Source organism: Eretmochelys imbricata, chromosome 12 (assembly GCF_965152235.1).
Source record: "Eretmochelys imbricata isolate rEreImb1 chromosome 12, rEreImb1.hap1, whole genome shotgun sequence".
Taxonomy (NCBI): domain Eukaryota; kingdom Metazoa; phylum Chordata; order Testudines; family Cheloniidae; genus Eretmochelys; species Eretmochelys imbricata.
In genome coordinates this window covers 8907246-8920448 of record NC_135583.1, presented here as the reverse complement: position 1 = coordinate 8920448, position 13203 = coordinate 8907246, and the positions used below count along the sequence as shown (strand labels likewise).

Here is a 13203-nt window from a genome sequence, read left to right as displayed (position 1 = left end):
AATTCATATTTGGACCCACAGATGAGTCCAATGGGTGGGTCTAAGTGAGCTCTGTTTAGCACAGGAGCCAGGAGATGGGGAGCAGAGGTGGCTTTCTGCCACCTTCCTGCCTCCCAATACTGGGACTCTCCAAGGGCTGGTTCAGTCCCAAACACATAGCACAGCAGTCTCAGCACTGCTCTGATCCAAGCGGCCTTTCTGGCAGCCTAGGGTCCCCAAGCTCTAGCTATGGCCTGACGTGCGGCTTGCCCCAGCGTGAAGGTGGTAAAGTAGAGGCAACATATCCAGCTCTACACCACCTGAGGAGTCCCTCAACGGGATGGGTAAGCTGACCGGATGGCCCCATGGCTCTGCCAGAGCAGTACAACGGCATCATAGCAGGCCCAGGGTTTGGCTCTATGTATGAAATTCCTTGGCTTGCATGCATGAATATAAAATTCTGGCTGTGCAGAGTGGTAAGTGCAGGAGGCTCCATTGCACAGTCATCTGTTCAGGGTTGCAAAAATGTCAGGGAGGGCTCAGTCCTCAATCCCACCCCTCCTCTACCCACTCCAGGGTGATCTCAGTCCTCAATCCCACTCCAGGGTGATCTCAGTCCTCAATCCCACCCCTCCTCTACCCACTCCAGGGTGATCTCAGTCCTCAATCCCACCCCTCCTCTACCCACTCCAGGGTGATCTCAGTCCTCAATCCCACTCCAGGGTGATCTCAGTCCTCAATCCCACCCCTCCTCTACCCACTCCAGGGTGATCTCAGTCCTCAATCCCACCCCTCCTCTACCCACTCCAGGGTGATCTCAGTCCTCAATCCCACTCCAGGGTGATCTCAGTCCTCAATCCCACCCCTCCTCTACCCACTCCAAGCTGAGAGCAAAGTCCACCCTTTCTCCAAGAGTCACACTCATTGCCATTAAAGAATACAGAAACAGTACACTTGCTTGGCGACAAGCCATCCATCCTCAATGCGACCTATTACCCAAAGCGCCGTACTGTCCCCAACGACATAGTTAGCAGCCATAATCAGACCATAATCACTGTCTGGATGGTGGCACCATTTCTTACATTAGTAGCTGTGTTGATTGGTTTGGGGGTTGTTTTTTTCTCTCCTTTTCTTCTTAACGCCAGACCTTTATGCGGATACATTTGTTTTTTTCTTATTCCCTTGGTGCTGTGGCAGGTCCAGACACCACCTGCCATTTGCAGTAACACCCCCTTGGCTCCTGCAGTATGTTTACATTGCCATTTGTGAGACTGTTCCTGATGAGTGTTTTTGTTACTCTTCCTCTTAGTTATTGCAGGAGAGCGCAACGTGGCCCATGGCCCCTCCCAGTCCCCAGCCACTGCTTCACCTCAGCAGCCTCCACTGATTATGGTCTGTTTTAGCAACTAGACTAATGAATGAGGGAATACAAACTGAATAAGCAGTGAAGGCTCTATTAAATTATTACTATGGCCTAAACAAAGAAGACTGGCACACGCTTGGATTTAGACCAGTTGTTTAGTACAAGATCTATAGACCTGATCATCTTCTAACACTGGAGAAAACCAGGAGTAGCTCCATGAAAGCAAATAAAGCTACGCCGGTTTAAAGCTAGTGAGAGAAAAATCTAATGCATAGAGCTGGATGGTTTTATATCAGGGGTGGGCAAACTTTTTGGCCCGAGGGCCACATCAGGATTGCAAAACTGTATAGAGGGCTGGGAAGGGAAGGCTGTGCCTTCCCAAACAGCCTGGCCCCCGTCCCCTATCCATCTCCCACCCCCCGACTGCCTCCTCAGAACCTCTGACCCATCCAACCTGCCCTGCTCCTTGTCCCCTGACTGCCCCCTCCCAGGACCCCACCCCCCTATCCAATGGCCCCTGCTCCCTGTCCCCTGACTGCCCTCCGCACCCCCCTACCTGCTGACAGCCCCCCCCCAGGGATTCCCACACCTATCCAACCCCCCATTCCCTGTCCCCTGATTGCCCCACTCCAGAACCCCCCGCCCCTAACTGCCCCCCGGGACTCCCACTCCTATCCAACCGCCCCCTGCTCCCTTACCATGCTGCTCAGAGCAGCAGGAGCTCACAGCCCCGCCACCCAGCCAGAGCCAGCCACGCCGCCCGTGCTGCCCGGCAGGAGCGGTGGGTCAGAGCGCTGATGTGGGGGAGGGGGGACAGCAGGGGAGGGGCCGGGGGCTAGCCTCCCGGCCAGAAGCTCACAGGCCAGGCAGGATGGTCCCGCGGGCTGGATGTGGCCCACGGGCCATAGTTTGCCCACCTCTGTTTTATATTAACTATTATAAAGTCATATTTTCTGGTTTGAGTTGGAATATGTAGTGTTGCTCTGGTACGTTTTACATGTGAATAGAGAATAGAGAACACCTGTGCATTCAGTGCCATACGAATGGTTTCTAGTTCACAGAACTGATACATTGCCGTAAGTATAATTTCTACGCAGTCTTGAGTAAAGAGAAATTTGTGACAGAACTCAGGTTATTAGCCCTTCTTAGGGTGTGCAGATGGCAGAGCTCCTTATGGTAAACTTGTCTATTGAGCAGGCGATTCCAATGGGTTGTAAGTGCTATATTATAGATGCGTTTGTGGCTGTCTACCAGACTACAGGCCTGATCCAATTCCAATTGGAATCAAGAGAAACATTTCCATAGACCTCAGTGTGAGGTAGATTGGGACCTGAAACCTCATCTAGGCTACCAGTGGCTGCTGCTGTCATACAATTGGAAGATGAAGCCATTCAAGCACCACTCCAGGTTCAAGTTAATTTGTTCAATTAAATGAGAGGCAGCCAACAGCAGTAAACTGGAACCCTGTGTGAGGTCTCATCGTGAAGCTAGCAAGGAGAAAACTAGAATGTCACTCTCGAAAGACTGAAGCGCCACTAATGGGAAACACTGGTCTAGTAAAGAAATGCCAAGTAAATTAGGCCAATCGAGTTATTAAATCAATTTTTAAACAACTTTGTTCTAACGCTTCGATGCAAATGACATTCGTCTCAGGTCTTTATCATTTCTTTTTATGTAGGATCATTCATGAAGATGGTTTCTCCGGAGAAGACGTGAAGCAGTACAAGCCTGTGGTCTATAGCAACACTATTCAGTCACTGGCAGCTATCGTCCGTGCCATGGATACCTTGGGCATTGAATACGGTGATAAGGAGCGAAGGGTAGGTCAATATCCAATTGAAATGATGGATTGAATGATTTGCAAAGAGCTGCTTTGGAGGAAAAACTAGAGATTACATAGCATGAGAAGAGGCATATTTGCACAACCCAAACACATCTAGGGGAAGATTTTCAGACATTTCAGTTATGCAATTGCGTGACTAATTTGATCAGTTTGTGCAAATTGCATGTGCAAGTGGCTAACTTAATAGATTTGCACATGCAGTTACTGATATGCACATGCAATTGTGGTAATTATGGGCACAACTGCCTCTCTAAACAGTATGAAAATGGGGCCATAGGTTCCTTCCATATTACAAAACCCAGCTGTCTCTGGACACGGCAGTGCATGGTCTCTTTTACAGGCCACAAATAGGTTCCTATTCTCCTACAAAGGTCCAAAATACAGATGTGAGCAAATAAACTCATGATAACAGTACAGTAGATATTTTCTACCCATTGGAAATTTGCTTGAGGCAAAAAAAATGAAATATTTCACAGAGAAAGTTCTGCTGATGTTCAGGTGTCTTCCTTGGGCCTTGTCTACGTGGGAAAGTTTTTTTTCAGAATAATTTTAGTTTTTTCAGGGTAATTGGCCTCGTGTCTGCAAATAAAAATTCTCTTTTTTTTAATTATCTGATTTCTTATTCTTCATTAACAATCCACTTTGAAAGTGAAATGACTTCTGGAATGAGGGTTTTTTCCCCAGAATAAGGTTTGTGTGGAGGCATGCAGCGGCTGTAGTGTTTCAGATTAACTACTCCACTTCTGGCAGTCTTCCTGCTGCTATCCACACTGCTTAGCTTCTCACTTGCATTGGCATGTCTGTTTACCTGTGTGCCCTCTACTGCTCTGGGGTCATTTGGACCCGATGTCACTTTGCGCACAGCAAGGAGGTCTGAGTGTTGCTGGTTTTTCCATAGGGAAACTAAATCCTGGTGATATTTTCTACCATGATTTACAGAATAGAGACTACTATTGGAGATCTTGTGAGCAGTTTGAGAACCAACATGATGGCTTTGAACTGTTGATTAGTCAGTGACTCATCTCCAACCAATGCACATAGCTTGTCTTTGCTAAAATCTATGCACAGGGGGAAAAAATCATTCTCCATGTCTGATAAATAGTCTGTGACAGATGGCTTTAAATGTAAAATTTAATTTTTTTATGCATGAAATCCTAATTCTCTGAGGTTAAACCCATTCCACTTAGGCTCTGGCTTTACCAACTAATGGAGGATCTCAGTAATCAGGACTATGACTAATGAAAAATTGCTGCCTGAAACCTTTGGATAGCATTAAAGGTTATGTCAGTTCCTGTTCCTGCAGAGAAGGTGCCAACTGTTCCCTTGGAGAATTCCTGTTACACCAAGGGGACTTGAGGACTACCCCTCATGTTCTCCCTGCCTCACAGAAACAGTGTCGTGGTGACGAGAAACTGAGGTTTGCTTGGATTGTTGCTAACTCCGCTCCCCTTGCTCTTCTGGGCCAAATTTTTAAAGACAGCCTCTAAACTGCAGGGACTCAGCCCCCCCAAATCACAGTTTGAACACAAAATCTGAATGGTGGGTGTACAGAAATGCAAATGCAGGGGTGAAGCCTTGGGCTTGGGATTCTTTGTTTTCGGTGCATGCCCCACTTTTCACAAACCTAACAGCCAAATCTTGGCAGCCCTTACTCAGCCAAAACCCCCCTTTGACTTCTAAGGTTCAGTTCCTATAGAAATAGGGTTTGAACAACGCCTGCCCCAGCTTAAGGTAACTGGAAAGGCTTCCATTGATGTCTCTGGGACTTAGATCAGGCCCGTAAATAGTAAAATATTCTTTGAACATGAGGACACCCTGTAATGTACCAGTGACACCCCCGTAATTTTGTTAGTACATGTCTTCATTATACACAAGTCAATGAACAGACATTTTTTAAAACAATGCCTCTGACACGCAGAGTATGTATGTCCCATCACAGGATTTTGAAAATGTGCAACCAGGCATGTGATTTTAGAACCTGGCTCCACAATGGTGAAAAGCAATGGGTTACTGCAAAACGTGATCTGGCATAATACCAACTCTTGGATCCACCTTGAGAAAATCTTGTTTTTAAGCCAATTAGACTCATAGACTTTTAAGGCCAGAAGGGACCATCGTGATCATCCAATCTCATCTCCTGCTCATCACCGGCCACAGAACCTCACTCAGCCACTCTCGTAATAGACCCATAACCTCTGGCTGAGTTACTGAAGTCCTCCAATCAGGATTTAAAGACTTGAAGTTACAAAGAATCCACCATTTACTCTAGTTCATACTGGCAAGTGACCTCTGCCCCATGCTCCAGAAGAAGGTGAAAATTCGCCCATATTAGAAATAGGTATTACAAATCAATGCTTGTTCCACTTCCTGCCCTCGCTATGGGATTTTAAACTAAGTGGTGAAACTTTTGGCCCATGATTTTTATCTTGACAATGTCCCTTTCAGAGATACACTTAAATCTTTTGCGTGTATCAGACTTCTTTCCCCCTTCAATTATTTTCATAATAGTCATAAAAAGAACCCACCCGCATCCCGGAGTCGAAAGTGTACAGAATGAGAATAATGCAGTTAATACAAAAAAACTGGGGGGGTTCTAATCAAGTGGAAGAATCCCAAGGATGGGTTCTCAGGAGTCCACTCTTGGTGAAGAGCAGAAAAAGGGTGAAGTAGTTTCATGTGAAGAAGCGATTAATGTCCTGTAGGCCTTCAGGTATTTCTAATTCCTTTCTGGATGTTGTGGTCTTAGTGAGAATTCTGGGAATTGCTCCATACTAGCTCCAGGAGAGAGGTCTCAAGTTTATTTTGAAGTCTGTTGCAAAGAGAAAGGCTACCCACTGTTGGCTGGGCACCTGCCAAAGGCTTTTAGCCTAGAGGATATTGATAGGCTGTCTAAGATCAAATAATTAGGCTTGAGTCAGTTCTCACTGATCTGGTTCACTCGGGGTGGCTGGATTGACTTCTCTCGAGTTACTCCTGATTTACAGAGGTGTAAGTGAGATCAAAATAAGGCCCTTGTGTTCAGACTGCGGCTTATCTGTTTATTAATAAAAAGCACAAGATCAAGGAGAAACATGGGCTATTTCATAACAGATCCTTACATTATCTCTTAGCTGATTGTCATAGTATTTCTTCATTCTCCCTGATCTAGCTATTGTAGAAATCGGTTCTCCTGGCCCTTTGCTCACCATTTGTTCCTTTCTCTTAGCCACTCCTTGCAGAAATGATTGGCTTTAAAGTGTATAATAGTATTTATTTTGATCTTGGAAGAAACAAAGAAATATTATACAGTTTCTGTTTCCCTGCATTTATTAGTTCACAGGTGCTCCAGACAGAGGGTTTGGTGCCATTAAACAGGCAATTTGATCAGTATTATAGCTACAGAATTCATCCCTTTAAAGCAATGCTTTTCCATTTTAAATCATTCCATAACAGGGCCGGTTGGAATGTGGTCCTTTTAGGGTGATATTCAGTACTACATGCAAGACCTATGCCCTGCAGTTAGGTCACAAGAAGCAGTGGATATGTCTTGTGGCGGCCCTCTGCACCAGGGTGAATTTCACCTGGGGTTCTTTAGAGATGGAAACTTGACATATACAGATTTTCAGTGTGAAAGAACTTATTTCATTTATAAAGTGTGACTGAGATGAATGACCTTGGGTTTTGTTGTTGATGTAGGACTCATTGGTGGTTTCAGAGATACAAGATCACTTGTTCATATTCACTCCTGCCACTTCCATTAGGCTAAATATTAAGCCTCCAAGAAGAATCATAATTGAATCCCTCATCTTGTCAGTCAAAGTCATAAGATGAACATAGTAAGTGCTATACCAGCCCAGAGATCCATTTATTATCAGCCTGTCTCTGACAAAGGCTAATGCCAGATGCTTCAGTAGAAAAGGTACCAACAGCCTAAGGTACTGTAATTATGTACAGTACCTTGCTAGGGAAATTTCATCCTGACCCCAGCTGGTGATCATATGTTTGCCCTGAAGCATGAAGATGAATGGCTCTTGTGAGGTTATTTTAATTATCTTAGCTGCAGATGCTGTGCTTATTTATATGCATCTAATTTATTTTTAAAGTTACTAGAGGCCCAACAGAAGAGTCCATTGGCAGGAAGAATTTTCTTCTATAGATTCTCCAGATTCTCCTTGTCAGTCGTTCATTATTACTACTACTAGTAATAGCTGGAAGTGCATGCTGTCAGAGTCATGTGTAAAGAAAGCCAAAAATGGTGGAGAACTTAAAAATTGGACATAAAGGACTGAATTCCAGTGATGATTGAACATGGCGAATGGTGGCAACTGTGCATGTAACAATCTCATGGGTTGTATGAGCAAGACTGCACAGATGGTGGATCAGTTGGCAAATTAACTGTAAAGTAAGGATAGTAATTGGTTGAGTTACAATGGTCTAGGACTGTTGGCAGGGCATAGATACAACCTTTACTTTAGCTGGAAGCCAAGCTGTTGCACAGGTGTAATTTGTAAAGTCAAAATGGTGAGAACTTAAAAATTGGACCAGCCCGCGAAACCCAGCGATGATTGAACCTGGTGATACTCTAAACAAAAAGAGCTCTCCACATGCCTGCAGCTGTTTCCATCACTTCACTCTGACTCAGACTTTCTAGGCTTCAGAGTGACAATCCTAGAATCTTACTATATAGATTGGGGATATTGATGGCCAGGTTCTGCCCTTGGTCACAGGTGTGTGACAATTGATTTCAGAGAGAGTGCATGAGTATAACTGAGGGTAAAATATCTGCTCAAATACCTGTAGTTGGCCCAGAAGGAACATGTGTGTATTTCTCATCATTACCTTTCTAACTGGATTCATGGGAGGAAAGCTAAGTAAGATTCAGGCCATAAAACGTACGCCTACAGGTTAGACAGTCCTTAAAAGTGCCAGCATCTCTGAAAAACGCTCCTTCTCTTTAACTCATCCTTATAATCACACTGATCAGTGTAGTTATGTAGGGGAATCTGAAGTCTAAAGTTAGTAATTGAAAGAAAAAGCAAATCAATGCCAGTGTTGGATCGACCATAATTATGGGCAGATGATTGGTTTTCAGCTATTGCTTTGGGAGAGAGACAACTGGGTGAAGTCTAAGGTTAAAAATCTGAGCTATTGGTTATGAAAAATACCTTGCAGTATAGGTCAATGCTGCCCTCAGAATACGTTTGTAGTATGCACCAACTCAGTAGGAATTCTACATTTGTAACCACGCTGAGAGAATCTGGATGAGTTTATAAATTTTAGGGACCCAAACTCACAGCCATGCATAGCCCTACTTGCACTCTCACAAGGTTGAGGGAATTCTTTTTGTGTTTTGAATTCCTCTTCTTTAGTGGTATTTTCACAGAAAAGGAGTGCAGGCTAAAATAGCCTCATTGAGTAAGTTTGTGTTAGCACAATGGACTGTAAATCTTCATCAGAGTTCTTATAGGATGATGTATAAAATGCGTATTTACATAGTCTGAGCCTATAAGTGTGCACTGTGAACTAAATGACTTTTTTACAATGCAGGTTATTGACCAGATATCTGGAGATGCTACAGTCTAAGCTGTCAATACATATTTAAACATTCTTTAAATGCATGGTATTGCCCAATTAGCCTTTTGCTTATCTGACTCCCTAAGAGGCTGTTGTTTAAGCAAGTGTTTTTAATGCCCATGAAATGAAGTGGTTTGTATATTGAAATTCCCTTTGAAAGGTCATTACTGTGCATGTGGAACAAACAGTTTTTAAAGTTGAAAGCCCACATTCTCTCTCTCTCTCTCATATATATATATATATACACACACATACACACCCCTATTAAGTTATGGCAGCATAGCTATGGTGGCCAAGAGTATGACCAAAAAAAAAAAAATCACACTCCCAAACTGACACTGCTATGCCAGCAAACCCCTCAGTGTAGAGACAACTATGCAAACAGAAGAGTGCTTCCATTGGCTTAGCTAACATTATCTGGGGGAGCTGGCAGAGCTATGCTGGGAGAAGAACGCCTTCTGTTCGTATATGCTGCGTCTACACTAGGAGGCTATGTCGGCAGAGATATACCAGCATAGGTTCTGTAACATAAGGCTTGTCTCCACTTACTGCGGGATCGATGCATGGTGATCGATCCACCAGGGGTCGATTTAGCGGGTCTAGTGAAGACCCACTAAATCGACCGCTGATTGCTCTCCCATCGACTTCAGTACTCCACTGGAACGAGAAGCATAAGGCAGTGTAGATACCGCAATAAGCTGACCTAAGGTACATCAACTCAAGCTATGTTATTCACGTAGCTGGAGTTGCATAACTTAGGTCGACTTAGCCCCGTATGTAGACCTGCCCATAGACATAGCCTATATCAGGGATTGGCAACCTTTGGCCCACAGCCCACCAGGGAAAGCCCCTGGCTGGCCAGGCCAGTTTGTTTACCTGCCGTGTCCGCAGGTTCGGCCAATCGCGGCTCCCACTGGCCGCAGTTCGCTGCTCCAGGCCAATGGGGGCTGTGGGACAGGCGGCCAGCACATCCCTAGGCCCGTGCTGCTTCCTGCAGCCCTTGTTGGCCTGGAGCAGCAAACCATGGCCAGTGGGAACTGCCACGCGGCAGGTAAACAAACCAGCCCGGCCCACCAGGGGCTTACCCTGACGGGCCGCATGCCAAAGGTTGCCGATCCCTGGCCTATATCATAAGTGACAGGACCATAACACATATGATCACTTGGCAGCTTTTCACTTTTTATGTTGCAGTCATTTGAGTTAAGCAAGTACACGTGCAAAAAAAAAAAAAAAGCGCATCTCGTGATTCTGAAAGGAATAAATAATTGCTCCTGGTCTTCCCTGCCCAAGTTCCAGCCCCTCGTGAAAGAATGAATGAGTTAGGAACCTCAGCATGGAAATATTCCGGCTGGTAGTTTCCCAGCAAAAACATTAGCACCTGCCAATTACTAGTGGGATATATTTTGTTAAACCTCTCCATCTTCAGAATTGTAGGAGCTGTAATAATATATAATATCCCACTCTACCTCAGTCGGGGAATGATTTTCTAGGGCAGTCTGGTACCAGTCAGCTCTGAGCTCTCCTTGGCACAACCATACTAGCCGATTTGTGAAAGAATTGTGGGTTTTATGATAAAAACATGAAATCTGGCAGAGTCTTAGGACATGACCTAATCAAGATTTTCAGGTACGGGGCCATGGTCAACTCATGCCATGTTGGCTGTAGCAGCCATTTTAAGTTCTGAATGCATTTTTTCTACTGATGTTTTTCTGATACTGATTGTTTATGATATTAAACCATCCCAGTGAGGTTTTGTGTTTGTACATTTAGATTCCTATTGTCTTAGGAGTCCCAAAAACAAAAGCAATGAAGTGTGACGGGTTGAGGTTATACAAAAATAGTAAAAATTAACATGCTCTGAAGTGTCACCAGAGAATAGTTACTAAAATATTGATTATACAGAAAAAATAATAAGTTTACAAGCATCTATTCATGAATAGAAAGTTATATTTCTCTAACAATGATCATTCAGATTGATCTATGCATAACAGGACATTTCTGTGTCTCAAAAAGATGGAAAAGGCAGCTTACATAAACATGCAGCCTAAAACGAATGAAGAAACAAGAAGGACTTTTCAGTCTTCAGTTTATTGAAACATCTCATTCCCCACCATTTTTCAAGGAGGAGAGCTGCAGTTTGGTTTTGGAGGTCTCCTTCACAGGAGGCCTGCTGAACAAGGGGACTTTATTTCACTTGATAAGCTCTGTTAATGGCTTGGTTTTGTCTTGCAATCTCTGTTACAAACATGTCATACTGCTTCTGCCCAGTCTTTTCAGTGTCCCTAGCAGAGACAATCACAACAGGGCCTACAAATGTCTTTGGTGTTCAGTTTAACTAAGTCTACACTCTCTTCTGAGAAGGGGTTGCTCATGTCTTCTATGACCTCAACAAGTGCCTGGTTATGCCATGCAAAAGAAGTCTGGACACCTTTCACCTGCTCATGGTGCTTTGTGTTAGACCCTTTTCTGGTGGTTCCTTTCTCTGCTGCGGCTTCAAATTCTCCTGTCAGCCTGGCCACTTCTGGTCCCGCTGTCACCTGGTGCTGAGAGTCCTCTGGCCTTTGTGTTACTCCAGCAGCTCCACCATCCGCTTTGATTCTGGCAGTGTTTTGCTCAGGAGCTTGGTAAAGCTCAATTGCAGAGAAAACGTGCTACGTCTTGCAAACTGTAAAGTTCTCCTTTAGGAACTCTCTAGCTGTGTCTGGAAGCATTGTGTGAAGGCTTTACCATATCGTGGAGGTGAGCAGGCACCCAATGAACAGGAACTAACTGAACAATAATTAGTATGATCTAACGCAAAGAACCAGGGTGACAGCTTTCTACGGCATTCAGTGTAGAGAGCAAAGCATGCCTGGTGGATTGACAGCACATCTGGGTCAATACAAGGAGCTCCGGATGAAGTGTGATATGCCAGAAGTGGAACAATGGGTTTTGTAGTTTTTTCTTGTCACACCGTGACAATACCTGTTAGTGCCTCATCTTCCCTGAGACCTTGGGTAAACTGTCTGTATGCATTTTGGAGCAAGATGTACAGAATACTGGCAGTTGGGCACACCTGGTTCGTGTGACATGAGATGCTTTCATGAAGGAATAAGCCATTCCTAGAGAGGCTGCTTTGGCCTGAACAAAGGCTTCCGTCCATCCATGGTCTTCTAGCCAATCTCCAATCAGCTTTTCACTTGACATCTCCAAATGAAGACCACCCAGCATAAGGACAAATTTTTCCTCTCCATAACCAGCAGGTCAGGTCCGCTGTATCTGTCTGGTTATGGTGAAAAGGGGAGGACCCACAGTGGGTTTAGGTGGCATACAGCATTCCTTATCACATCTGTGGCATGACAAATCATTGACAGAGTCTTGGAATCATCTGGAAAGAGGGGATGAAGCACAGTAATGGCTGGGGCAAAATCTGGCACTGTCTGTTTGCTGTCATGGTAAGCTGCCCAGGGAATGTCTTGATCTCCATTAAAGGTATTCAGATTTGCTGCTTGCCTTGTTCAAGCCCCCTGCATTCTTCTTGCAGGGCTTAGGTAATCAGTTGCCTGTCAGTCTTGATTTCAACATTTGCAGCAAGGATAGTTTTCTTCAAGATCAATGGAGGGAAAATTGTGTAAGACCCAAGAAGTGATGACAGTCTTCTTCACTGATGCTGCAGTCTCTCAGCCCCGGGTGGGAATTCCATGGACAATTCCCTCCACTTGAATACTGGATGGTGAAAAAGTGATAGCCCAGTTCAGTGGAAGGAGTCTGTTGCTATGGTAGGGCAGGGCTTGTGGTCTCTGTTGTCTATGGTCACAGTAGCGAACAGATCACCACAAAACTTTAGAGGACCGACTATATTCTCATCTTCAAAGTGTTGGCATGCCCTGTTTGCCATGCTGGTAGAGATGGCCAACGCTGTCATAGGAGATGGACAATCCAAGTTTCAAGAAGTTATCTACTAGTTCACTTTTTCATGTCTGTGCATGAAGCGTCAAACCAGCACAGATTGGCAAAGGTAAGTCTCAAGCTTTGTTGTGGTACAAACTTTTTGTGCCTTCATGGCATTGGATGTTACTTTGACACAACTGTTGCAATACAACAGCAAGGGTAGCTGTATTAATGGACACTTGTTCTGACTGTATTTTAATGTTCGGACCATCCAATATCATGGACATCAGTGCCAATAGTGATTCCAGCATCCTGGGTCCAATGATCCAGTACACTGTGTTTTCATTTGAAACATGTGCCTTCAAATAATTTTTGCTCTTTGGGACAGGTGAAGTGCTTCTTTGTCACAGTCTTCCTCACATGCTTTTTGGAGGACATGTCCAATATCCTGATTAAAGCCAAAGACCGCATCAGGTCCTTCTTTGTGTGCTTGGGGATCTGGAATGTGTCAAAGTATACGGGATTTTAATTCAGTGCTGTGAATGCGCCCGGCCAGTGTCACTTCCAGATATTTTAGTGTAGTTGTATAGAGCCC

At 44.5% G+C, this 13203-nt stretch overlaps 1 protein-coding gene across 8 annotated transcripts in view; it reads left to right on the top strand.

Moving 5' to 3' along the window:
- Positions 1–13203, top strand: part of GNAO1 (G protein subunit alpha o1) — a 253722-nt gene that overhangs the window by 87187 nt on the left and 153332 nt on the right. For 3 of the 8 annotated variants that reach the window (XM_077830867.1, XM_077830871.1, XM_077830869.1), the window contains exon 3: positions 3021–3162. In XM_077830867.1, the coding sequence (XP_077686993.1) occupies positions 3021–3162 (142 nt within the window). Of the gene's footprint in view, positions 1–3020; positions 3167–9185; positions 9233–13203 lie in introns of all 8 variants that reach the window. The other 5 variants (XM_077830873.1, XM_077830868.1, XM_077830866.1 and 2 more) reach the window with 3 other exon arrangements.